Consider the following 25,314-nt stretch of genomic DNA (forward strand, 5'->3'; position numbering starts at 1 on the left):
ATGTTGACTCCAATGCTTCCCACAGTTGTGTCAAGTTGGCTGGATGTCCTTTGGGTGGTGGAACATTCTGGATACACACAGGAAACTGAGTGTGAAAAACCCAGCAGCGTTGCAGTTCTTGACACAAACTGGTGCGCCTGGCTCCTACTACCATACCCCGTTCAACAGCACTTACATCTTGTGTCTTCCCCATTCACCCTCTGAATGGCACACATACACAATCCATGTCTCAAGGCTTAAAAATCCTTCTTTAACCTGTCTCCTCCCCTTCAGCTACACTGATTGAAGTGGATTTAACAAGTGACATCAATAAGGGATCATAGCTTTCACCTGGTCAGTCTGTCATGGAAAGAGGTGTTCTTAAATGTGGAGTATGCCCCCTACGCAATTATACAGTAACACATCCACAGTGGGATTTGGACTTTTAATTTTATTTAACTAGGCAAGTCCATTAAGAACAAATTCTTATTTACAATGACAGCCTACCCCAGCCAAACATCACGATGGGGGTATTGTGTGTAGATTGATGAGGAAAATATCAGTTTTAGAATATGGCTTTTAACGTAAGAAAATGTGGAAAAAGGGGTCCGAATGCACTGTATGTAGCAATTAGCCCGGGGGAAAAAGGCTGCGCTAGGCCCGGGGGGATAAAGGCTGCGCTAGGCCCGGGGGGATAAAGGCTGCGCTAGGCCCGGGGGGATAAAGGCTGCGCTAGGCCCGGGGGATAAAGGCTGCGCTAGGCCCGGGGGGATAAAGGCTGCGCTAGGCCCGGGGGATAAAGGCTGCGCTAGGCCCGGGGGGATAAAGGCTGCGCTAGGCCCGGGGGGATAAGGCTGCGCTAGGCCCGGGGGGATAAGGCTGCGCTAGGCCCGGGGGGATAAGGCTGCGCTAGGCCCGGGGGATAAGGCTGCGCTAGGCCCGGGGGGATAAGGCTGCGCTAGGCCCGGGGGATAAGGCTGCGCTAGGCCCGGGGGATAAGGCTGCGCTAGGCCCGGGGGATAAGGCTGCGCTAGGCCCGGGGGATAAGGCTGCGCTAGGCCCGGGGGATAAGGCTGCGCTAGGCCCGGGGGATAAGGCTGCGCTAGGCCCGGTGAATTAGCCTGGGGGACAAGGCTGAGCTAGGTCGGGTGAATTAGCCTGGGGGACAAGGCTGAGCTAGGTCGGGTGAATTAGCCTGGGGAAAAGGCTGAGCTAGGTCCAGTGAATTAGCCTGGGGGACAAGGCTGAGCTAGGTCTGGTGAATAGATGTTTTGTATTCGCAAAAAATTAAATATTGTTATCTAGATATGTCAGCAAACTAAGATGTCTGCTACATTGTGATGTATGATTTGTACATTTGAAGAGACTCCGCAAGAAGATGGCCATCAAAACCAACATTGTTTTCAGTTTTATTTCTTCAATGTTTAATACCATGGGAGGGACGGGGTTAAGAACATTTGCCTCAGAAGGTAAGGAGGGGTATAATATGATTTGAGAGAAAAACAATGTCTGCATTCGTATCTTCAGGGATAGGATTGGACAGGAAGTAGCATCGGACAGGAAGTAGGGAAGGACCTATGTCCCAGATGGACTAGAAACATTTCCCAGAGAAAAAGTAGAGAAATTACTAAAAACTGAACAAATCAAGTAGTCGATGTCTCCGTCCCAAATGGCACCCCATCTATCCGTCCGTCCGTCCATATATCCATCCAGCCATATAGTGTACTACTTTACAACAGATCACCCTACGGGCCCTGGTCAACAGTAGGACATTATACAGGGAATAGGAGCACCATTTTGTACAGACTAAATCAGAGGCGATCCTGCATTAAGTAGCGAGGTGGTCGGTGTTGGACAACAGAAGAAGTAGTTCTCTCCTTTTTTAGCTTAAAAAAAAGGATTAAAATAACATTTACACTTAACATTGTATTCAACTCCTATTAAAAATAAAAAAAAAACAGAGTGAGAGAACGAGAGAAGACGATTGGTTTATTCAACTGCTTCATGCCCCATGGTGACTAGGACTGTGTTCCAATACTTAAGAAATGCATAGTTCCTTCCTACCCATCATTCATAGTTCCTTCCTACCCATCTTCCTTGAAGCAATCACAGATCTGAATTGGGTAAAGTAATGGGGGGGGGGTAAGCTTGCTTTTCACTGATCTAACCACTTGTAGAGCTATGCTTACCTCAAATAAAGGTAGGAACGGTGCGTTAAAGAATTCTAACAACTGTCCTCCATGTTGATTGATAGTGTACCACTTCCTGTGCATCCCAAAAGGCATCCTATTCCTTGTATAGTGCACTACTGTTGACCAGGACTATTAGAAGTAGTGTACTATACAGGGAATAAGGTGAAATTTTGTACGTACATCTCATACCTGCACTTAGGCTGTCTGTCCATCCATAAAAAAAATAAAAAATAAAAAATAAAAAAAAAAAATTCTGAAAAAAAAAATGGAGACATCTTTTTAGCTCTCATCCTTCCTTTCCTTTCTCCTCTGTGTGTACACTAACCATGTGTAAACGCTTGTAAAAAGGCAGTGGGGCCCTCGTACTGTACAGATAGACAACATGACCACTGCAGACAGAGCACTACTTCTGATATGGCAAAGTCAACAGAAAGACTTTTCTTCTTGGTTAGTCAGTTCCATCCAGGCCTTTTCATTCCGGAGCCGAGGGGGTTGTCGTGGGATACGGCAGGCGTCTTTGCGTCTCCCAGGGCGCGCTGTCCGAAATGGCACCCTATTCCCTATGTAGTGCCCTACTTTGAACCAAAGCCCTATGGGACTCCCCTATCGGTTTCTGCTCAAAAGTAGTGCGCGAAATAGGGAATAGGGTGCCATTTCAGAGCCAGTTCCGGTTTACAAGATGAACTTCCCGATGAAGAATCCGATGAAGACGGCTGCTATGACAACGAGGAGAGATGGGAGGGAGGTGGCGGTCGTCTGTTGCATCATGGAGGAGGAGGAGGAGCCTGTCTGGTTTGATGTCACGTGGTCAGAACGCTGGGCAGCCCTTCTCATTCTAACACCGTCGTCCTTGGATGGAGAGAGAGAGAGAGGGGCGAGAGAGAGAGAGAGAGAGGCGCGCGAGCGGGGAGAGAGGGGGGAGAGAGGGGCGCGAGCGGGGAGAGCGGGGGGCGAGAGAGAGAGAGAGAGCGGGAGAGAGAAGGGAGAGAGAAGGGAGAGAGAAGGGAGAGAGAAGGGGGAGAGAAGGGGGGGAGAGAAGGGGGGAGGAAAGGAGGGAGAGAAGGGGGGAGAGAAGGAGGGAGGAAAGGGGGGAGAGAAGGGGGGAGAGAAGGGGGGAGAGAAGGAGGGAGGAAAGGGGGGAGAGAAGGAGGGAGGAAAGGGGGGAGAGAAGGAGGGAGGAAAGGGGGGAGAGAAGGAGGGAGGAAAGGGGGGGAGAGAAGGAGGGAGGAAAGGGGGGAAAGAAGGAGGGAGGAAAGGGGGGAGAGAAGGAGGGAGGAAAGGGGGAGAGAAGGAGGGAGGAAAGGGGGGAGAGAAGGAGGGGAGAGAAGGAGGGAGGAAAGGGGGGAGAGAAGGAGAAAGGGGGAAGGGGGGAGAAGGAGAAAGGGGGGAAAGAGGGGTACACATATCAAACTGCACAAAACAAGAAAAAAACTAACTGAACAAGAATATAGTTCTCTACAGAAAAGTTCAAGTCAAGTGTCCTCCTGAAACATGACCCAACATACCCACTCTCCTTAACACCCGCTCACTTAACCTGGAAACCAGCCGCACGCATTCAACTGACTACCGGAGTCAGCCTGCAGGCGCCAGGCACACCACAAAGAGTCGCTAGAGCGAGATGAGCCTCCCCTAACCCGGGACGACGCTGGGCCAAACCCTCCCCTAACCCGGGACGACGCTGGGCCAAACCCTCCCCTAACCCGGGACGACGCTGGGCCAAACCCTCCCCTAACCCGGGACGACGCTGGGCCAAACCCTCCCCTAACCCGGGACGACGCTGGGCCAAACCCTCCCCTAACCCGGGGACGACGCTGGGCCAAACCCTCCCCTAACCCGGGACGACGCTGGGCCAAACCCTCCCCTAACCCGGGACGACGCTGGGCCAAACCCTCCCCTAACCCGGGACGACGCTGGGCCAAACCCTCCCCTAACCCGGGACGACGCTGGGCCAAACCCTCCCCTAACCCGGGACGACGCTGGGCCAAACCCTCCCCTAACCCGGGACGACGCTGGGCCAAACCCTCCCCTAACCCGGGACGACGCTGGGCCAAACCCTCCCCTAACCCGGGACGACGCTGGGCCAATTGTGCGCCGCCCTATGGGACTACCGGTCACGGTCGGTTGTGATACAGTCTGGGATCGAACCCGGATCTGTAGTGACGCCTCAAGCACTGTAATGCAGTTTCCTTAGACCGCAGTGCCACTCGGGAGGCTCTGTATCAGAGATTTCTACAGGAGAATTATCAGGCCATCCGTCTGAACTGAAGCTGAAGTGCAGCTGGGTCATGTAGCAAGACAATGATCCAAAACACACAATCAAGTCTACATGAAAACTGCTAAAAAGCAACACATTTGAAGTGTTGGAATGTTCTAGTCAAAGTCCAGATCTAATCCCAATTGAGATGTGGCAGGACTTGAAACGAGTAGGTCATGCTTGAAAACCCATAAATGTTGTTCAGTTAAAACAGTTCTGCATGGCAGAGCGGGTCAAAATTCCTCCACAGCGATGTGAGAGACTGATCAACAACTACAGGAAGTGTTTGGTTGGAGTCGTTGCAGCTAAAGGTGGAACAACCAGTTATTGAGTGTAAAGGGGGCAATTACTTTTTCCACACAGGGGAATTGTGTATTGCATAACTTAGTTCAATCAAATAATTTTACATTTTTGTGTTATTTGTAAACTCAGGTTCCTCTTTATCTAATATTAGATTTTGGTTGGAGAGTTGGTAACATTCAGGATCAAAAAGATGCAAAAGTATAGAAAAGTAGAAACGCGGGCAAATACCCACACATACATATATGTGTATGTATATAAACACACACACACACGTGAAAAGGTATGTCCGAATTCCAAATCAAATAGGCTACGCAAAAATGAACATGGTCGCTGTGGGAGAACGTTGACTTTCTGCATTTATTCAAGTCCCATCAGGGTGTGTCCATGTAAACTGGATTACTGGGGAAATGATTCTTCATGATTTTAATTGAACTACTTATACACCAATCTGACTAATAAATCGTATATTATTGTGTGCATGAAACCGCACACCGTCTACCTCCAGCCGTCTCTACAGCAGAGAGAACCCTCAAAGGCCTAACCTTGAGTTGTCGGTTTTCGCCGGCCAGCTTGTCCATCTCAGCCTGCAGTCTCTTACACGCCTCCGTTAGTTTCTTCATCTCAGAGTCGTTCATCGAGACGCTGGCGGTCTTCGCCGCTGTTAGCACGGGACCGTCCGCCGCCTTGGACGAGTTCTGCACGGGAGCCGTTGTTTTGCTGCTCAAATCCACTTCATTCTGGAGGAAAGGACAACGGAGAGAGAGAGAAATCGTTAAGTCTGAATCCCAAATGGCACCCTTAGATATTAAGTGCACTACTGACCAGGACTTCAAAAAGGGCTCTAGTCACAAGTAGTGCACTATTATAGGGAATAGGGTGTTATTCGCAGACGTTTAATAAAAACCACTAAACAGAAACACAGCAGGAGTGCGTCCGTAGCCTGGTCCCAGATCAGTTTGGGGCTGGAGGTTAGGAGACAGAACAGGTACAGTTTGAACCCTGGACAATCTGATGCTTAGAGAGCGAGTAGGGTTCAAACAGTACCCGTTCTGATGCTTACTTGAATTCGCCTGCAATGAAACAATCTCAAAAGTGCGTACCACAAACATCTAGGCTCAAATCAAATAATTGTTTTATGAAAGAAAACAAGTACTGTTTGATGTTTGGTGAGGAGGCCGTACCAGCGCTCCCCCCCTCCCCGAGAGGCGCGCTCCCCCGCCCCCCCCCCGAGAGGCGCTGCTCCCCCCCGAGAGGCGCTGCCCCCCCCCTCCCGAGAGGCGCTGCTCCCCCCTCCCGAGAGGCGCTGCTCCCCCTCCCGAGGCGCTCCCCCGAGGCGCCCCCCTCCCGAGAGGCGCCCCCCCTCCCGAGAGGCGCTCCCCCCCTCCCGAGAGGCGCTCCCCCGAGAGGCGCTCCCCTCCTCCCGAGAGGCGCTCCCCTCCCTCCCCGAGGGCTCCCCCCCCGAGAGGCGCTCCCCCTCCCTCCCGAGAGGCGCTCCCCCCTCCCCGAGAGGCGCTCCCCCTCCCCGCATAAGTTGGGAGGAGCAGCATCAGCAGGACTTACCACTTCATCGTTTTCAGAAGGCAGGTCGAATACACATCTCAGCTTGGAATCCATGAGATCATGAGGTTTGACATCTTTCCACTGGAGGAGAAGAGAGGAATACATGTTATTCATCAGACTAAACTACTAGCAGCTGGACTCCGTATACACTCAGACACACAGACACATACCATGGTGGGTGGAGGAGAAATCTGGCAACAAACTATCACATAATCCTTCAACTATTCAGCCAAACACTAAAGCTCTGTAGATATCTTCCCTTTACTTGTTGTCACTGTGATGTTCTGTGAGGAGATCAACTGCAGCTCTAACTGTAGTAGTAGTAGAGAGATTCAGAGAATGGGTTTGGTTTTGACAGGGGGAAAACTCCCATGACTCTGTTGCTGCCCTCTACTGGACTAGAGGGGAAAACTCCCATGACTCTGTTGCTGCCCTCTACTGGACTAGAGGGGAAAACTCCCATGACTCTGTTGCTGCCCTCTACTGGACTAGAGGGGAAAACTCCCATGACTCTGTTGCTGCCCTCTACTGGACTAGAGGGGAAAACTCCCATGACTCTGTTGCTGCCCTCTACTGGACTAGAGGGGAAAACTCCCATGACTCTGTTGCTGCCCTCTACTGGAGTAGAGGAGAAAACTACCATGACTGGGTTAAGTCACAGATAATACAAAATGGGGTGCGACATCAAAGCCAGTTCCAATACCTTTTTATTTTTCTTTCTTCCCTTGTAATCAGGGACAGATTAAGACCTGGGACACAAGGTGGATTCAGAAAAGCAGCAGTAGTCCAGACCTCGTAGGGTCAGATGTAACAGATCATGACAGTAAGGTACAACTACTCACCATTGCATCCATCTCAGCCACATTAGGAGGAGCAAAGATACTCTGGACCATGAATTTGTGTTTACTTTTCTCATTGGGGTCGTAGTCAAAGGGCTGGAGCATTACTGGAATAGATTCAAAACAAACTATCACACACACACACACACACGTGTCAGCAAAAAAACAAATCAAAAAGAGTTCTTGATTTACGCTATAAGTGTTAAATGTAGTTTTTCATTTCAACTACCGTAACAGGGATCAACATAAAAGCTAGAGACAGAAATTGTCCGAATGGACAAGTAAAAAAATTAAACAAAAGGCTACTACGATAATTGTATTTGTCTTCATTAAGGATCCCCATTAGTTCCTGCCAAGGCAGCAGCTACTCTTCCTGGGGTTTATTAAGGATCCCCATTAGTTCCTGCCAAGGCAGCAGCTACTCTTCCTGGGGTTTATTATGGATCCCCATTAGTTCCTGCCAAGGCAGCAGCTACTCTTCCTGGGGTTTATCATGGATCCCCATTAGTTCCTTCCAAGGCAGCAGCTACTCTTCCTGGGGTTTATCATGGATCCCCATTAGTTCCTTCCAAGGCAGCAGCTACTCTTCCTGGGGTTTATTATGGATCCCCATTAGTTCCTGTCAAGGCAGCAGCTACTCTTCCTGGGGTTTATTATGGATCCCCATTAGTTCCTGTCAAGGCAGCGGCTACTCTTCCTGGGGTTTATTATGGATCCCCATTAGTTCCTGCCAAGGCAGCGGCTACTCTTCCTGGGGTTTATTATGGATCCCCATTAGTTCCTGCCAAGGCAGCAGCTACTCTTCCTGGGGTTTATTATGGATCCCCATGAACGTGTGTGTAGAGTGTGTGTCTCAGTATGTGTCTGTGCGCGTCTCTTCAAAGTCCCCGCTGTTCCGTAAAGTGTATATGATTTATTTTCAGCATTGAATCCTCAGGATGCGATGTGTAGTACACACTGGTCCTCCCAATGTCGCCAGAGCACATCGCAGTATAATTATTGTACGCCTGCATTGACAAGCACGAGCGAGACCCGTTGTGGATAATCATTATTAGTTACAGTATTTGTCCAGTTATAGCAATTTTTTTTGGTGAGAAATTAAAATCCTGGAAAGTCATGGTGTGTGCCAGCAGCCCGTTGTGTGTGTGTGAGAAGAGACATTTGCGCAGCAGGTAAAACAATTTATTTAACTAGGCGAAGTCAGTTTAGAACAAATTCTTATTTTCAATGACGGCCTAGGAACGGTGGGTTAACTGCCTTGTTCAGGGGCAGAACGACAGATTGTTACCTTGTCAGCCGCCCCCCTAACCGCCCCTACACTCCTCGCCACTAGGCTACCTGCCGCCCCTACACTCCTCGCCACTAGGCTACCTGCCGCCCCTACACTCCTCGCCACTAGGCTACCTGCCGCCCCTACACTCCTCGCCACTAGGCTACCTGCCGCCCCTACACTCCTCGCCACTAGGCTACCTGCCGCCCCTACACTCCTCGCCACTAGGCTACCTGCCGCCCCTACACTCCTCGCCACTAGGCTACCTGCCGCCCCTACACTCCTCGCCACTAGGCTACCTGCCGCCCCTACACTCTAACCACTAGGCTACCTGCCGATCCAATGATCTACAGACCAACTATATGACCAATTCAAAAACATTGTGTAGTTTGGTTGCTTCTCTCTAGTTAACTATTAGCCTGTATTAATGTCACAGTCACGTCCGATGTTTTAAAATAACTTTCCACAGGACTGGAGAATAACCGCAAACGGCCAACAAGCAGTTGGATACTGGTTTGTTCAACTGATGAACCCAATGCTTCATATTCTGGTTATTAAAACAGACTCAACATTGGCTAGGATTCTCCTCTATTCAATACTGGGCCATGTAATTCCGACAAATTTTAATAAATATATTTTGGTAATTATCTTAACTGACAAGTGACTCCTATGCAGTCAAGATCTCCGCTGACGAAATATTTCCATGTAAACATTAAACAAATAAAACATATATCAGTGAATCATAAGTTATGTAATTCTATAAAGTCCTAGTGGAATAAATCTATGGTTATAACCTATTATTTCAGTAAAGTAGGGCCAATCAGCAATGAATAAGCTTTAACATTCTACACGCAACAGACCGAAGACTGAACACAAACATCATTAGCAAAGAAAAAGGGCAGGCGAGCACTAGGATTTTAAATGTACATTTTGTGGAGGAAAAATATTATTATTATTATTATTATCCGTCAGGGATTTTTGTAAACATTAAGGATACCAATTTTAAAAAACGTTCCCACCCCTAGTTACTGGACTTACCAGAGATGGTGACGGTAGCAGCTACATCGATGATGCCGCTGTTGGGCCGTACGCAGTATCTCTTGGGAGCTGTGGTCTTCACTTTGAAACATACTCTTCTATCAGACGGGTTCTTCAGCTTCAGGTTGATGGTGACAACATCAGTGAAGGGACCTGGAGAGAGAGAGAGGGAGAGAGAGAGGGAGAGAGAGAGGGGAGAGAGAGAGGGGAGAGAGAGAGGGGAGAGAGAGAGGGGAGAGAGAGAGAGGGAGAGAGAGAGAGAGAGGGAGAGAGAGAGAGAGGGGAGAGAGAGAGAGAGGGAGAGAGAGAGAGAGGGGAGAGAGAGAGAGAGGGAGAGAGAGAGAGAGGGGAGAGAGAGAGAGAGGGGAGAGAGAGAGAGAGGGGAGAGAGAGAGAGAGGGGAGAGAGAGAGAGGGGAGAGAGAGAGAGGGGAGAGAGAGGGGAGAGAGAGGGTGAACATGTGCTTCTACAGTGCAGCACTGAGGGGAGCTGAACACATCTAGATAACACATAAATCGTTTAAATGGTTGTTACTCAGTTACAGTTCATATAAGGAAATCAGTCAATTGAAATAAATTCATTAGGCCCTAATCTATAGATTTCACATGACTGGGAATACAGATACGCTGTTGGTCACAGATACCAAGAGAAAGGTAGGGGTGTGGATCAGAAAACCAGTCAGTATCTGACCACCATTTGCCTCATGCAGCGCAACACATCTCCTGTCGCATAGAGTTTATCAGGCTGTTGATTGTGGCCTGTGGAATGTTGTCCCACTCCTCTTCAATGGCTGTGTGAAGTTGCTGGATATTGGTGGGAGCTGGAACATGATGTCATACAATGACATGTCTGGTGAGTAAGCAGGCCATGGAAGAACTGGGACATTTCCAGCTTCCAGGATTTGTGTACAGATCCTTGCTACGTGGGGCTGTGGATTATCATGCTGAAACTTGGTCACGTCGGTGGATGAATGGCACAACAATGGACCTCAGGATCTCGTCACTGTATCTCTGTGCATTCAATTTGCCATCGATAAAATTGCATTTGTGTTTGTTGTTCGTAGTTTATGCCTGACCATCGCATAACCCCACAATGGGGCACTCTGTTCCCAATGTTGACATCAGTAAACCGCTCACCCACACGACGCCATAGAGGTGGTCTGTGATTGAACGGCCAGTTGGACTTAATGCCAAATTCTGTAAAACGACATTGGAAGCTGCTTAGGCAGAGAAATTAGCACTAAATTCTCTGGCAACAGTTCAGCATGCCAATGTCTCAAGTTTTGAGGGAGCGTGCAATTGACATGTGGCATTGTGTTGTGTGACAAAACTGCAGATTTTAGAATGGCCTTTTATTGTCAACAGCACAAGGTGCACCTGTGTAATGATCATGCTGTTTAAATCAGCTTCTTGATATGAAACGCCTGTCAGGTGGATGGATTATCTTGGCAAAGGGAGAAATGCTCACTAACAGAGGATGTAAACAAATTTGTGCACAACATTTGAGAGGAATAAGCTTTTTGTGCGTATGGAACATTTCTGGGATATTTTATTTCAGCTCATGAAACATGGGACCAACACCTTATATTTTTGTTCAGTGTATATCATCAGGAAAGAGGTAAACAACTTTGAAGCCATCAGAAGCAACGTAACAAAAGGTTAAACGCTGTCACCCAACTCAAGCAGCTATTAATAGCCTCAACGAGTAACGATAGAACTCTGAAAAGGACAGTTCAAAAGGCTAATGGTTTGTTAACAGGGCCATTCATATTGCTTAGGATTTTTGAAGGGAATAGGGGTCACACTACCTGTGCTTCTGCTACAATTACTCTGGGTTAAACAAGACAGCTCCTTCATACTGTATAATACATCACTATTTTTCTGGATTTGTTACATCCATTTTTTGGGCTTAAATTAATCAGATATACACCTATTGATTCTTGAAGAAAAGGGTAAGTGTATCTGTTAATGCAACTTTGGATTCAAATAAACAAAACATTTCTGCAATTTTTTGTTGTTGTCATCGTTTCAAGAATCGGTTCATGTGGTTGTATTCATACCAGCTTTAATTCTAAACCAAAATCAGATGTTTTATTATTTAACACGCACTATGCTGAAATCACACCGCCATTTTCCTGGTTCCTAAAATCCAAATAGTTGGCCTAATTTCAGTTCATGTGACAAAACAAAGCAACTATAGCGTAAAGCAGTGTTTCACAAACTCAGTCCCGGGTGCACGTTTTGGTTTTTGCCCTAACTGATTCAACTAATCAAAAAGCTTGATGACGAGTTAGTTATTTGAAATCAGCTGTGTAATGCTAGGGCAAAAAAAAAAAAAGAAATAGTGCACATAGAATAGATCTACCGCTTCTTAGACTAGTTTTCATTAAGAATGACAGATCTATAACTTACTTACATTTATGTGAATTTTGCCAGGTCGCTCCAAAAAAAGTTACATATTGCAGATTTAAGTTATGGACAGTTGTGTAAGTTCCTAACAGGACTGTATACGTAAAACATTTAAAACTTAGATTTTGGTGAGCTTAATAAGTACACGTCCCCTTTAATGCCTCACGAGCCTAGTTCTGTTGTACCCCCCATCACAACCCAAATATTAGCCATTTAATCCAACACCTCTAAACAAAGCCAAATGTAAACAAACACTATAAAGCATGGTTAAAATGATCCTATTGATATCCTGGATCGTCAGCACGGCCGCCCAGAAAGCATCTGGCGAGCTGGCATTTAACCTCAGCACTTTCGGGGCGGCAGGTAGCCTAGCGGTTAGAACATTGGGCCGAAGACATGGATGTGGACTAAGGCAGCTCCCTGCGCCTCTCTGATTCAGAGGGGTTGAGTTAAATGTGGAAGACGCATTTCAGTTGAAGTACAACTGATTGGGTATCCCCCCCTTTCAATTAGGTGTGGCAGCGCCCCATCACTTTTGAATTAGTTTAATAAGAAATACGATTAATTTCTCTGTCCTTCACATCGGAGTGCTGCTGGGGAGTAACTCACTACATGTAATCAGTTACACGTCATTTTTTTTAAAACAAACTTATCAGTTCCCAGCAGAAATATTGCAATCAGACTACAGATACATCTGGAAAAACTCAAATTGTGCTATAATGGTTTACTTGAATATAGGATGTTTGATCAAATATACAAATACACAAAATATACAATATAAACTCAGCAAAAAAAACGTCCTCTCACTGTCAACTGCGTTTATTTTCAGCAAACTTTAACATGTTATGTTCATACAAATATTTACACAAGATTCAACAACTGAGACATAAGCTGAACAAGTTCCACAGACATGTGACTAACAGAAATGGAATAATGTGTCCCTGAACAAAGGGGGGGGGGGTCACAATCAAAAGTAAGTCAGTATCTGGTGTAGCCACCAGCTGCATTAAGTACTGCAGTGCATCTCCTCCTCATGGACTGCACCAGATTTGCCAGTTCTTACTGTGAGATGTTACCCCACTCTTCCACCAAGGCACCTGCAAGTTTCCGGACATCTCTGGGGGGGGAATGGCTCCAGCCCTCACCCGCCGATCCAACAGGTCCCAGATGTGCTCAATGGGATTGAGACCCGGGCTCGTCGCTGGCCATGGCAGAACACTGACATTCCTGTCTTGCAGGAAATCATGCACAGAATGAGCAGATGGCTGGTGGCATTGTCATGCTGCAGGGTCATGTCAGTATGAGCCTGCAGGAAGGGTACCACATGAGGGAGAAGGATGTCTTCCCTGTAACGCAAAGCATTGAGATTGCCTGCAATGACAACAAGCTCAGTCCGATGACGTTGTGACCCTCCACCTCCATATTGATCCCGCTCCAGAGTACAGGCCTCAGTGTAACGCTCATTCCTTCGACGATAAACGCCAATCCGACCATCACCCCTGGTGAGACAAAACCGCGACTCGTCCGTGAAGAGCACTTTGCCAGTCCTGTCTGGTCCAGCGACGGTGGGTTTGTGCCCATAGGCGACGTTGTTGCCAGTGATGTCTGGTGAGGACCTGCCTTACAACAGGCCTACAAGCCCTCAGTCCAGCCTCTCTCAGCCTATTGTGGACAGTCTGAGCACTGGAGAGGGGGATTGTGCATTCCTGGTGTAACTCGAGCAGTTGTTGTTGCCATCCTGTACCTGTCCCACAGGTGTGATGTTCGGATGTACCAATCCTGTGTAGGTGTTGTTACACGTGGTCTGCCGAGGACGATCAGTTGTCCGTCCTGTCTCCCTGTAGGGCTGTCTTAGGCGTCTCACAGTACGGACATTGCAATTTATTGCCTTGGCTACATCTGCAGTCCTCATGCCTCCTTGCAGCATGCCTAAGGCTCGTTCACGCAGATGAGCAGGGACCCTGGACATCTTTCTTTTGGTGTTTTTCAGAGTCAGCAGAAAGGCCCCTTTAGTGTCCTAAGTTTTCATAACTGTGACCTTAATTGCCTACCGTCTGTAAGCTGTTAGTGTCTTAACGACCGTTTCACAGGCGCTTGTTCATTAATTGTTTACGGTTCATTGAACAAGCATGGGAAACAGTGTTTAAACCCTTTACGATCTGTGAAGTTATTTGGATTTTTACAAATTTTCTTTGAAAGACAGGGTCCTGAAAAAGGGACATTTCTTTTTTGCTGAGTTCACATTAACACCTTTGTTTTCTCAAATGACATTTAATTCAGCATTGAAAAAAAAGGGCGCAATTTTAAGTTTGTTACGCCTGAGCGAGTCTGACCAGCAGTCAGAGACCATTATGACTCCAAATGTGTTTTGAAGGATCCTTTGTCTTCCAATGTCTCTTAAGGGGAAAGTAATCAGATTAAGTTACCGAGTTTCGGGGTAATCCAAACGTTACGTTGCCGATTACAATGTTGGACAGGTATCTAGTAACGGATTACATTTAGGAAGTAACCTACCCAACCCTGGTGATAAAATACTCCCGACAGAAAAGCAAAAAGTCTTTACATAAATGTTGCTGAAGCCTACACCAAAACATTAGCGATTTGACATGCTTTACAGGATGAAAACAAGACGATTTTTCCAGTCTGATGAACTGTAGGCCACTAAATAGTAACAACGGTTGTATACAATCTACTACACACTGTCCCTCTGGCCAAGGTAAACAAAGTGGTAACGTTGTGTATTTATAGCTCATTTGTTGGTGTTGGGAGGGAAAATAACGCTTTGTTATTGTTTCAACTGCGGATTGCCCCTTTAAAAAGGTTGTAAATGGATGCATTGCCTAGGATCCAGACTTGTCAGAGTCATTCGATACCAGTACACCAACAGCTGACTGTAAACAGGCATTACATAACGCTTTCCGAGGCTATAAGCCAAATCCTAATCGATTAAACCAATTGAAGGTTCCCTTAGCTCAGGTAATACATGGAGAAGAGATCCCATGCTCTCCATATTGGAGATGGAAGGACTATGGCTGCGTTGACACAGTCAACCCAATTCTGAACTTGACACTAATTTGTCTTTTGATCAATCAGATCTTTTGCCAATAATTGGGTTGCCTGTGTAAATGCAGCCTTTGTGACCTGATTTGTTGACTCAGGTTGACTGACTCCGGTAAAATCCATGGGGAGACATTAGCTACCATCATTAGCTCGCTGCTGCTCTATGTCCATCTTGTGACAGCTGGTCTGCTGTTTCCTATAAGGACATTACCAGCCAGCACAGACCAGCTTTAACCAGCCAGCATGGTCCCAACACGGACCAGCCAGCATGGTCCCAACACGGACCAGCCAGCATGGTCCCAACACGGACCAGCCAGCATGGTCCCAACACGGACCAGCTTTGACCAGCCAGCATGGTCCCAACACGGTCCAGCCAGCATGGTCCCAACACGGACCAGCTTTGACCAGCCAGCATGGTCCCAACACGGTCCAGCTTTAACCAGCCAGCATGATCCCAACACGGTCCAGCTTTAACCAGCCAGCATGGTACCAACACGGACCAGCTTTAACCAGCCAGCACGGTCGCAACACGGACCAGCTTTAACCAGCCAGCACGGTCCCAACACAGTCCAGCTTTAACCAGCCAGCATGGTCCCAACACAGTCCAGCTTTAACCAGCCAGCATGGGGCCAACACAGTCCAGCTTTGATGGGGTGATGTTCCATCATGTTGTCAACACAGCTGGAGGCCAAGTCAAATTACACCAAACTCAGATGAATTAGTGATTAGTTAGCCCTGCAGAGATGAATGGAGGTTGTTGTGTATCCATTTTCCCCACTGATAGGTTTATTAGGGCATGTTTTGCTGTGACCTGGCTTGACCATAACACTGTTTCAGATCAGATGATATACTGAAAGACAGGGTCAATGTCTGCCATAACCTACTATGATTCTACGCTCGTTTTCCCCCCTCTAGTGCCACTACGCTCCTCACAGTTGTCACTGCTGTTCCATACCTAGGGAGGAAATTATTCCATCAAAATCAGGAAAAGTCTTGCTCTGCATGGGTAACGCTACATCGAGGGTGGCTGTTGTCGATGTGTTCCTGGTTCGAGCCCAGGTAGGAGCGAGGAGAGGGACGGAAGCTATACTGTTACACTGGCAATACTAAAGTGCCTATAAGAACATCCAATAGTCAAAGGTATATGAAATGCAAATCATATAGAGAGAAATAGTCCTATAATAACTACAACTTTAAACTTCTTACCTGGGAATATTGAAGACTCATGTTAAAAGGAACCACCAGCTTTCATATGTTCTCATGTTCTGAGCAAGGAACTTAAACGTTAGCTTTTTTACATGGCACATATTGCACTTTTAATTTCTTCTCCAGCACTCTGTTTTCGCATTATTTAAACCAAATTGAACATGTTTCATTATTTATTTGAGGCTAAATGGATTTTATTGATGTATTATATTAAGTTAAAATAATTGTTCATTCAGTATTGTTGTAATTGTCATTATTACAAATAAAAAAAATAAAAAAATTGGCCGAATAATCGGTATCGGCTTTTTTGGCCCTCCAATAATCGGCATCGGTGTTGAAAAAAAAATCAATCGGTCGACCTCTAGCTTGGACCATGTTAGTTTGTTGTTGATGTGGACACCAAGGAACTTGAAGCTCTAAACCTGCTCTACTACAGCCCCGTCAATGAGAATGGTTGCGTGCTCGGTCCTCCTTTCCTGTAGTCCACAATCATCTCCTTAGTCTTAATCACATTGAGGGAGAGGTTGTTGTCCTGGCACCACACTTACAGGTCTCTGACCTCCTCCCTTTAGGCCGTCTCGTCGTTGTCGGTGATCAAGCCTACCACTGTTGTGTCGTCGGCAAACTTGGTGTTGGAGATGTGCTTGGCCACGCAGTCGTGGGTGAACAGGGAGTACAGGAGAGAACTAAGCTCGTACCCCTGAGGGGCCCCCGGTGCTTGCTTGCCTAGAAGTGCGCGTAGAAGTCATTAAGCTCGCGGCTGGGCTTCCCGCTCGCGACTGGGCTTCCCGCTCGCGACTGGGCTTCCCTTTTTAGTCCGTAGTAGTTTGCAAGCCTTGCCACATCCGACGAGCATCGGAGCCGGTGAAGCAGCTAATTAAACTTAATCCATATCTGACAAATAAATCTCCGTTAGAAATTTAGAAAGAGAAGGAATGAAGTAGCAACTACTATGATGGGTCGTTAACGGGGGACCGGGATGGGTCGATAACGGGACGGGTCGATAACGGGACCGGGATGGGTCGATAACGGGACCGGGATTGTGCCTTTATCTTCTGGACAACGAAATAAAGTTGATATGAAAACCAATAGAACAGGAGAGAAATGCTGGTTAATGGCACATGAGGAAGTCTGTAATAACTGCCTCCTCGTTTCTACGGATGGATTTTCACACGGCTACTTTAAAGCAAGGTAAGACACGCCTCGTAGTAAAACGTTCATGTTGCAAACAAATATACTGCCTCAAACTCCCATTGCAAAGTTGTGGGTGAACCACTGAAAGCCTGGCTGCCGTTGACTATTGTCTACGCATGTAAAAGGGAGGCACGCTTTACGAGTTGAGATTGAGAAGAAAATGAAAAATAAAAAAACATTTTTCAATCGTGGCCATAAGTTGACAAGCGATTGCATTTAGAAGTGTTATTTGTTGCGCAATGACTAGGCTTCTAAAAGCAGGCTTCACTCCAGTAGACTACAGACTGAGGAGCTTGTCTGTATGCTGTAGACAGGTGGTAGGATATTCCACTCCTCAAACTAGGCTCTGTATGCTGTGCACAGGTGATAAATAAAATGCATGAGGACTAAACGAAATTACACAACGAGGCAATTTAATTCCTCACAATTATTCACATTAACCTATAAACCGATAAGCATGACCGGTCAAAATGCATTTCGGTGGCTAACCAATTAACATCCTTTTCTCCTAGAGAACACAGTATGTTATTGCGCAGCTTTGAGCCTGTGTTCAAGTTCAATTCAGAAAGAACGGCTGAGACAGTTGTCAACTCCTATATAGTTATTTTGTGACAGGATCTAGGCTGCACCGGGCCCTCCTCCTAGACAGGATCTAGGCTGCACAGGGCCATCCTCCTAGACAGGATCTAGGCTGCACCGGGCCCTCCTCCTAGACAGGATCTAGGCTGCACCGGGCCATCCTCCTAGACAGGATCTAAGCTGCACAGGGCCATCCTCCTAGACAGGATCTAAACTGCACAGGGCCATCCTCATAGACAGAATCTAAGCTGCACAGGGCCATCCTCCTAGACAGGATCTAAGCTGCACAGGGCCATCCCCCTAGACAGGATCTAAGCTGCACAGGGAGATCCACCTAGAGAGTATATACTGAGCTACTAGTCTTTTCAGTTTCACATACTTGTCACGAGAGCTTAAAAATATAAAAGGATAATAATCCTAGTTTGCGTCAACACACAAGTGGTATGGTATTGGAGCGAGCAATCTTGCTACTTACGCCCTAACTACCTACACACAATATATTTACATTATGTTTGTCATTTGGTGTTGAGGTTAAAGAGAAGATGGATGTTTTCTCCTCTGACTGGGTGATCCTGACATGGCCTATTTACCTTCTCATTGAGCCAGGGAAGGGAGAGAGCTGGCCAATTACGTGACATGCAATTTATTTTCCTAAAATTGTTGCGTGCTCTCCTACCGTTGTCATTTAGTCTTCCAGAAAGCAGTTAGTGAGCCTCGGGTTTAATTTGTTGAAAGGGGTAAATATAAATCTTGTGACTGATGATCAGAAGTTGGGCTGACTGATCAGAAGACGTATCAGAGGGCACGACTAGCTCTGGTCCAGGTCGTTAGTAACACCCAAGACCAGAGCTATCAGGGGGCATGGCTAGCTCTGGTCCAGGTCGTTAGTAACACCCAAGACCAGAGCTATCAGGGGGCATGGCTAGCTCTGGTCCAGGTCATTAGTAACACCCAGGCCTACTACGGCTACGACTAGCTCTGGTCCAGGTCGTTAGTAACACCCAGGCCCAGAGCTATCAGGGGGCACGGCTAGCTCTGGTCCAGGTCGTTAGTAACACCCAAGACCAGAGTAATAAGGGGAATGGGTAGCTCTGGTCCAGGTCATCAGTAACACCCAAGACCAGAGCAAGGTCATGGCCAGCCCAAACTACACCAGTCAAGTAGGCTTGTCTCATCTATCAGTCATCACTAGCCACAGATAAGATTGAGGGTTGGTATTAATGAGTTGAGGTGCCTACTTTAATACTTCCTCTAGCATTGACAGTAGAGGTCGACCAACTAGGATTTTTCAAAGCCGATACCAATTATTGGAGGACCAAAAAAAGCCGATACAATAAATCGGCTGAGATTGTCATTTTATTTATATTTATATATATATATATATATAAAATGACAATTACAACAATACTGAATGAACACTATTTTAACTTAATATAATACATAAATAACATCTATTTAGTCTCAAGTAAATAATGAAACATGTTCAATTTGGTTTAAATAATGCAAAAACAGTGTAGGAGAAGAAAGTAAAAGTGCAATATGTGCCATGTAAAAAAGCTAACGTTTAAGTTCCTTGCTCAGAACATTTGAAAGCTGGTGGTTCAATATTGCCAGTTAAGAAGTTTTAGGTTGTAGTTATTATAGGAATTATGACGCGTCGACTATTTCTCTCTATACCATTTGTATTTCATATACACCTTTGACTATTGGATGTTCTAATAGGCACTTTAGTATTGCCAGCCTAATCTCAGGAGTTGATAGGCTTGAAGTCAAATAGCGCTGTGCTTCAAGCATTGCTAAGAGCTGCTGGCAAACGCGGTAGTGTCCTGTTTGAATGAATGCTTACGAGCCTGCTGCTGCCTACCACCGCTCAGTCAGACTGCTCTATCAAATATCAAATCATAGACTTAATTATAATAAACATAGAAATACAAGTCTTAGGTCATTAATATGGTCAAATCCGGAAACTATCATCTCGAAAACAAAACATTTATTCTTTCAGTGAAATACGGAACCGTTCCGTATTTTATCTAACGGGTGGCATCCATAAGTCTAAATATTGCTGTTACATTGCACAACCTTCAATGTTATGTCATATTTATGTAAAATTCTGGCAAATGAATTACGTTCACACAGTTTGCAACGAGCCAGGCGGCCCAAACTGTTGCATATACCCTGACTCTGCTTGCACTGAACGCAAGAGAAGTGACAATTTCCCTAGTTTAATATTGCCTGCTAACATGAATTTCTTTTAACTAAATATGCAGGTTTAAAAATATATACATCTGTGTATTGATTTTAAGGAAGGCATTGATGTTTATGGTTAGGTACATTTGTGCAAAGATTGTGTTTTTTTCACAAATGCGCTTGTTAAATCACCCGTTTGGCAAAGTTGAAGTAGGCTGTGATTCGATGAGACATTAACAGGCACCGCATTGATTATATGCAACGCAGGACACGCTAGATAAACTAGTAATATCATCAACCATGTGTAGTTAACTAGTGATTATGTGAAGATTGATTGTTTTTTATAATTTAAGTTTAATGCTAGCTAGCAACTTACCATGGCTCTTTGCAGCCTTTTGACGCTGCACTCGTGTAAGAGATGGTCAGCCTGCCACGCAGTTTCCTCATGGATTGCAATGTAATCGGCGTCCAAAAAGGCAGATTACCGATTGTTATGAAAACTTGAAATTGGCCATGCCAATTAAAATAGGTCGACCTCTGACAGTCATGGAAGCTGCTCACCAACAAAACCGTTTTTTGTTTTTGGTCTTTCAACAGCTGAAGGTTGATTTCAATTGTCAAGCCAATTAATGTATTTTTAGGACTTGTTCAAGTCACATCGAAACAGAAATGTCAGTACTTGACTTGGGGGACTGTAGACGGACTTCTGTAATCTGTCAACCTAAAGCGATATAAGGGAGACTGAACATCACCAGAATTGTGGTCAATAAATAAACAGGTATGTTTTAGGTAACGATAAACTAGCTAGAACTGGTGTGTACGTAAGACAATCTGTACACGTCACTGACTAAGCCAGTTTCCACATCAAATCAAATTTTATTGGTCACATACACATGGTTAGCAGATGTTAATGTGAGTGTAGTGAAATGCTTGTGCTTCTAGTTCCGACAGTGCAGTAATATCTAACAAGTAATCTAACAATTCCACAACAACTACCTTGTACACACAAGTTTAAAGGAACGAATACGAATATGTACATAAAAATATATAAATGAGTGATGGCCGAAAGGCGTAATAGATGGTATGGAGTACAGTATATACATACGAGATGAGTATTGTAGGGTATGAAAACAAAGCGGCATTGTTTAAGGTGGCTAGTGATACATTACATCAAGATGGCATAGAGTACAGTATATACATATGAGATGAGTAACACAACCACGTAAAGGCACGTTCAGGGATACATTTGGAGACCGGAGCGAGCTGAGCTACAAAAGCAGGGGGGACATTGTGTGAGCTGAAATGGGAGTCCCTAGCTGAAGACAGGAAGAGAAATTGAATTTTTATGAGGGTGAAGTATCGGAGGTGGTAGATGTGTTGAAGTTATCGTAGAGACCGAGGTATTCACCGAGGGTCAGGAAAAAGATGAGTCTGACAGTAGGAGTGAAGTTTATGGACAAAGTGGACTCTTGCCTTTTAAGCTGATCCATTTGTGGATTCATGCTGGGTGGGAGAAAAAGAGTTGGGTGCTGTGGAATCGGTGAGGGTAACCAGAAATGGTCATGTGATAATTGTTTGTGTTTCTGTTGGTCAGAGGGAGAAGGCACTCGGGAGTAAAACAAAATCGGGGCAAGAAAAGTGAATTGTTATGCTTTCAAGAAAAGGGCACCAATGAAAGGAGTGATAACTGGGGTAGCAGTAAATATAAAAAAGTCGACCAGCTGAGGAGAAAGATTCCTGGTATATGTGATGCTCGTCGTTTGTGACGCAGACAGGGTGGCGAGAGTCGGGAAACAGAAGAGTCATTGTCCACTCTTTTGAGCTTCGAAGTTGAGTCTTTGCCCGACAAAGTGAAGTTAGGATATATAAGTTATCCTGTACGAGTGTATGTGCCGAATACATTACGATGTTACAGGTGTCAAGCTTATGGGCATGTGGCAGCAGTGTGTAGGAAGGAGGGTCCAAGGTGTGAGAAGTGTGCAGAAGGGCATGAGACAGAGGAATGTGTAGTATTGGTGAAAGTAGTGGTATGTGTTAATTGTAGGGGGTGCCCATGGAGCTGGGGATCAGAAATGTCCCGTGAGAGAGAGGCAGGTTGAGGTTTCCAGGGTTAAAAGTAGTGCAGAAGTTGTCATATGCTGAGACAGTGAAGGAAGTAGAGGAAGATGGGTTAAGGGGGTGGAGTGGTGAGTAGTAGTAGAGATATAGAGCTTACAATTGTCTCATTCATCCCTCTCCTCTGTAACTATTCACCAGGTTGTTGCTGTAAATGAGAATGTGTTCTCAGTCAACTTACCTGGTAAAATAACGATAAAATAAAAAACCAGTACAGAGGGATAGGTCAAAAACGTATATGTTTCAGTAAGATTGGATTTTTAGCATTTCTAGCAATGGTTATCAACTGTACGGCACGGATGGAACGGAAGTCGCAGAAAAGAGAGGTGGCGGCGGCAGCTGCAGAGATATTTAGGTGTGCGAGACATGACATCAGAAGAGTTACAGGGTGTGTTGAGTGTTGCCCCATCCTTTCAGGATAATGGCCATGAGGTAGGAATAAATACATTTAATTACTGGAGTAGTGCAGTGGTCATTTTTATTTTATATCATTTGGAAATTACTGAGTGTAGTGTTAGATTGTAGGGTATTTATTTAGTACATTCTTGTTTCTCAAGCAAAAGTAGAAAGGAGTTGTACCTCAGACTAGTAGGTGGCGGTAATGCAACAAATTGGATGCCAAGCGCCTGTTAAACCTCAGAACCAGCACCATGTAACGTGAGGTGGAGAACCCGGTCCTCTGAACCACAGAAAGCTCCGATTGAGCAACTGGGGGCCTGAAAATACATGTTTTCGAGTTGCTTGTAAAAATGTTTAACTCCGACTTGGTTTTTTTGTAAGTGCAATAAACGGCAAACGAGTTAGAACGACTAACGTTAACATTTGCTACCTAATTTAACAGTACGTTCAAAACGTTGCAAACATTCACCAACCAAATGACTGAGAAAATACGTTTTAGTTACATACCTAGTTAGCTAGTTTTACCACCAACGACTACTTCACAAAACAGGACACCTTAAAAAAAAAACTAAATTGGTTAACTACATGTCCTCCTTGTATGTTAGTTTATTGGTTAACAAGTTGTAAAAAAATAAATAATAAACCTTTGCACTAGTAAAGTTAACGTTAACATTCCTTATGTGTGGACAAGTCTGTCATAAGAAACGGGCGAGATGACAATGCAGTCAGAGACAAAACGATCCCCGGGGTACAGTTTCAGTTTGTGACATGAAGCCAAGACCCACGCAGGTTGACCACGTCTGTTCCAGTGCGGTGATTCACCCAGCGGCCTGGTCTCTCCGTTCACCCCACGAAACAAAATGGCGGCGGTGGTGGTGGCGACCAACCGAGCTACGTTAACTACGAAACGAACCGAAAGGGAAGTGTGAAATCATCCGACAATTATAGGATTGTCTCGGAGATTTAAAACCAAAAACAAACAACCAACAAAAAAAAAAAATATATATATATATATATATATATATATATATAAAAAAATGTAAAGGTAAAATACACTTACCTTTAAATCTGAGGTCACAAGGGGGATCTAGAACAAGGATCTGCTCCAACTTTGACATATTTATCTATAGCGTTGTGAAGAGACACACTGTGAAGAGGTAGTCCTGCTATAGCTGGAGCTGAAGAGTCGCTGACTGCTCTCTGCTCTGACAACCTGAACGAGCACACGGGAGCAAATATTTCAACGCGCGATTCGATAGTGCGCGTTCACGTGGTGGGTCTTCACTAATTAATAATAACAAACTCATTTTTTTTTTTTGGAGCTGATTTGATTAAGTTAGTTAGTTAATCAAATACGAAATAGTCATGTAGGCTACTTTTCTTTCTTTTTTGGCCACAGATCCTTCCTGGAAAAATATGTAGTTTATAGATAGACCTAAATGCCATATTGGTTCAAATTTGTTGATAGAGATATTTCAGCAAACTTGACTTATGGGGTATTTTGATAGGCATGGTTCCAACTACTGTATTGATATTGTTTAAGTGATACTTCTCTGGATACATGTGTGTGTTGAGAGCAATGACTATATATATGTGTATGAAGACGTTGAAAATTAACTTGTTCATGTGTAAGAAGGGAGTGTGTGTGTGTTGAAGCGGAGAGCATGCGTGCCTGTGCTTTCTCTCTCTGTATTACTGTGTTTAACCTTTATTTAACTAGGCAAGTCAGTTTAGAACAAATTCTTATTTACAATGATGGCCAAACCCTAACCCGGACGACACTGGGCCAATTGTGTGCCGCCCTATGGTACTCCCAAACACAGCCGGTTTGTGACACAGCCTGGAATCGAACCAGGGCGTCTGTAGTGATGCCTCTAGCACTGAGATGAAGTGCCCGTAGACCGCTGCGCCTTCTCTGGAGCACAAAATAAACTCCTAACCTTATTTGTTTTACAACTTTAAACTCAGAACACTCTCAATTCTACCTTTCTCTCTTCGGACCTTTTGAGAGCCTCGTCTAGGGTTAAGTCCATCTTCGTGACAGAGCGGCGGTGCAGACTTCCCTGTCAAGGAGCACGTGTAAACTGTTGAGAGGGAGAGTAGTCTGAAACGGCTGAAAACTCGAGCCTGCTCCGCTCTCCTTCCATCTATTTACAGCATTCCCAAAGGTCAGAGACCAATACCTTCACTAAATAGGATAAGACTCTTAAAAGACAAACCTTTGGTTTCCTTGAAATGAGAGGTTAAAGACAAAGGGAAAGTGATAACCGTGCAGCAAATGTTTACTAAAACAGTAGTTATACTGTATGTCAGACTATCTTAGAAATCTAGATGAAAACTGTCAAAATGTCAAATAAAACTAAATGTCAAATATTTCACTGTTTCCCTACAGAAAGTTTGGGATAAATGTCAACTGTCAAATCAGGAGAGAGAGAAAAAAAACAGGAAATATATTCCAATTGAATTGCGCTTAATGTAAACAGCCAATCAGAGTAGAGCGGACAGTGTGTCTTTACCACTGAAGTCCAGTGGGTAGATACAAAGTATCATTTTACAGTTACTGTACTTGGGAGCCATGATACATGACACTGATTTCACTCACAAATCGTTTTACACTTGTTCTGGTTTCTCAAATAGCATCCGACACGTGTCAAAACTAAATGTCACCACCATTTCCTATTGGATGTTAGATGTGTATTCCCTGTGTAATCGCATATAACTACAAACAGCCT

General features: G+C 45.3%; 1 protein-coding gene across 2 annotated transcripts; it reads right to left on the reverse strand.

Moving 5' to 3' along the window:
* Window positions 1-1,376: 1,376 nt before the first annotated feature.
* Window positions 1,377-23,837, reverse strand: LOC106569738 (vesicle-associated membrane protein-associated protein A). 2 transcript variants are annotated; one of them, XM_045694510.1, is made up of 6 exons: window positions 23,643-23,837; window positions 9,436-9,588; window positions 7,131-7,255; window positions 6,289-6,369; window positions 5,271-5,465; window positions 1,377-3,020 (listed from the first exon to the last, which is right to left on the reverse strand). In XM_045694510.1, exons 1-6 carry the CDS (start codon window positions 23,698-23,700, stop codon window positions 2,844-2,846), a joined length of 789 nt encoding a protein of 262 aa, XP_045550466.1. In that variant the 5' UTR covers window positions 23,701-23,837; the 3' UTR covers window positions 1,377-2,843. The 2 variants fall into 2 exon arrangements, with proteins under 2 accessions (XP_045550466.1, XP_045550467.1); XM_045694511.1 differs by having other exon boundaries at window positions 7,131-7,234; window positions 23,643-23,836.
* Window positions 23,838-25,314: the final 1,477 nt, after the last annotated feature.

This window comes from Salmo salar, chromosome ssa14 (genome assembly GCF_905237065.1).
Source record: "Salmo salar chromosome ssa14, Ssal_v3.1, whole genome shotgun sequence".
Taxonomy (NCBI): Eukaryota; Metazoa; Chordata; class Actinopteri; order Salmoniformes; family Salmonidae; genus Salmo; species Salmo salar.

Bases quoted from the DNA above. Each gene is read 5' to 3' on its own strand.
- LOC106569738 (XM_045694510.1), bottom strand. From the start codon at position 23,700: ATGTCAAAGTTGGAGCAGATCCTTGTTCTAGATCCCCCTTGTGACCTC. The intron at 7,256-9,435 runs GTAAGTCCAGTA...TGTGTGTGATAG, and splicing joins TGCTACCGTCACCATCTCTG to TTTGTTTTGAATCTATTCCA. The intron at 6,370-7,130 runs GTGAGTAGTTGT...CTTCTCCTCCAG, and splicing joins TGGCTGAGATGGATGCAATG to TGGAAAGATGTCAAACCTCA.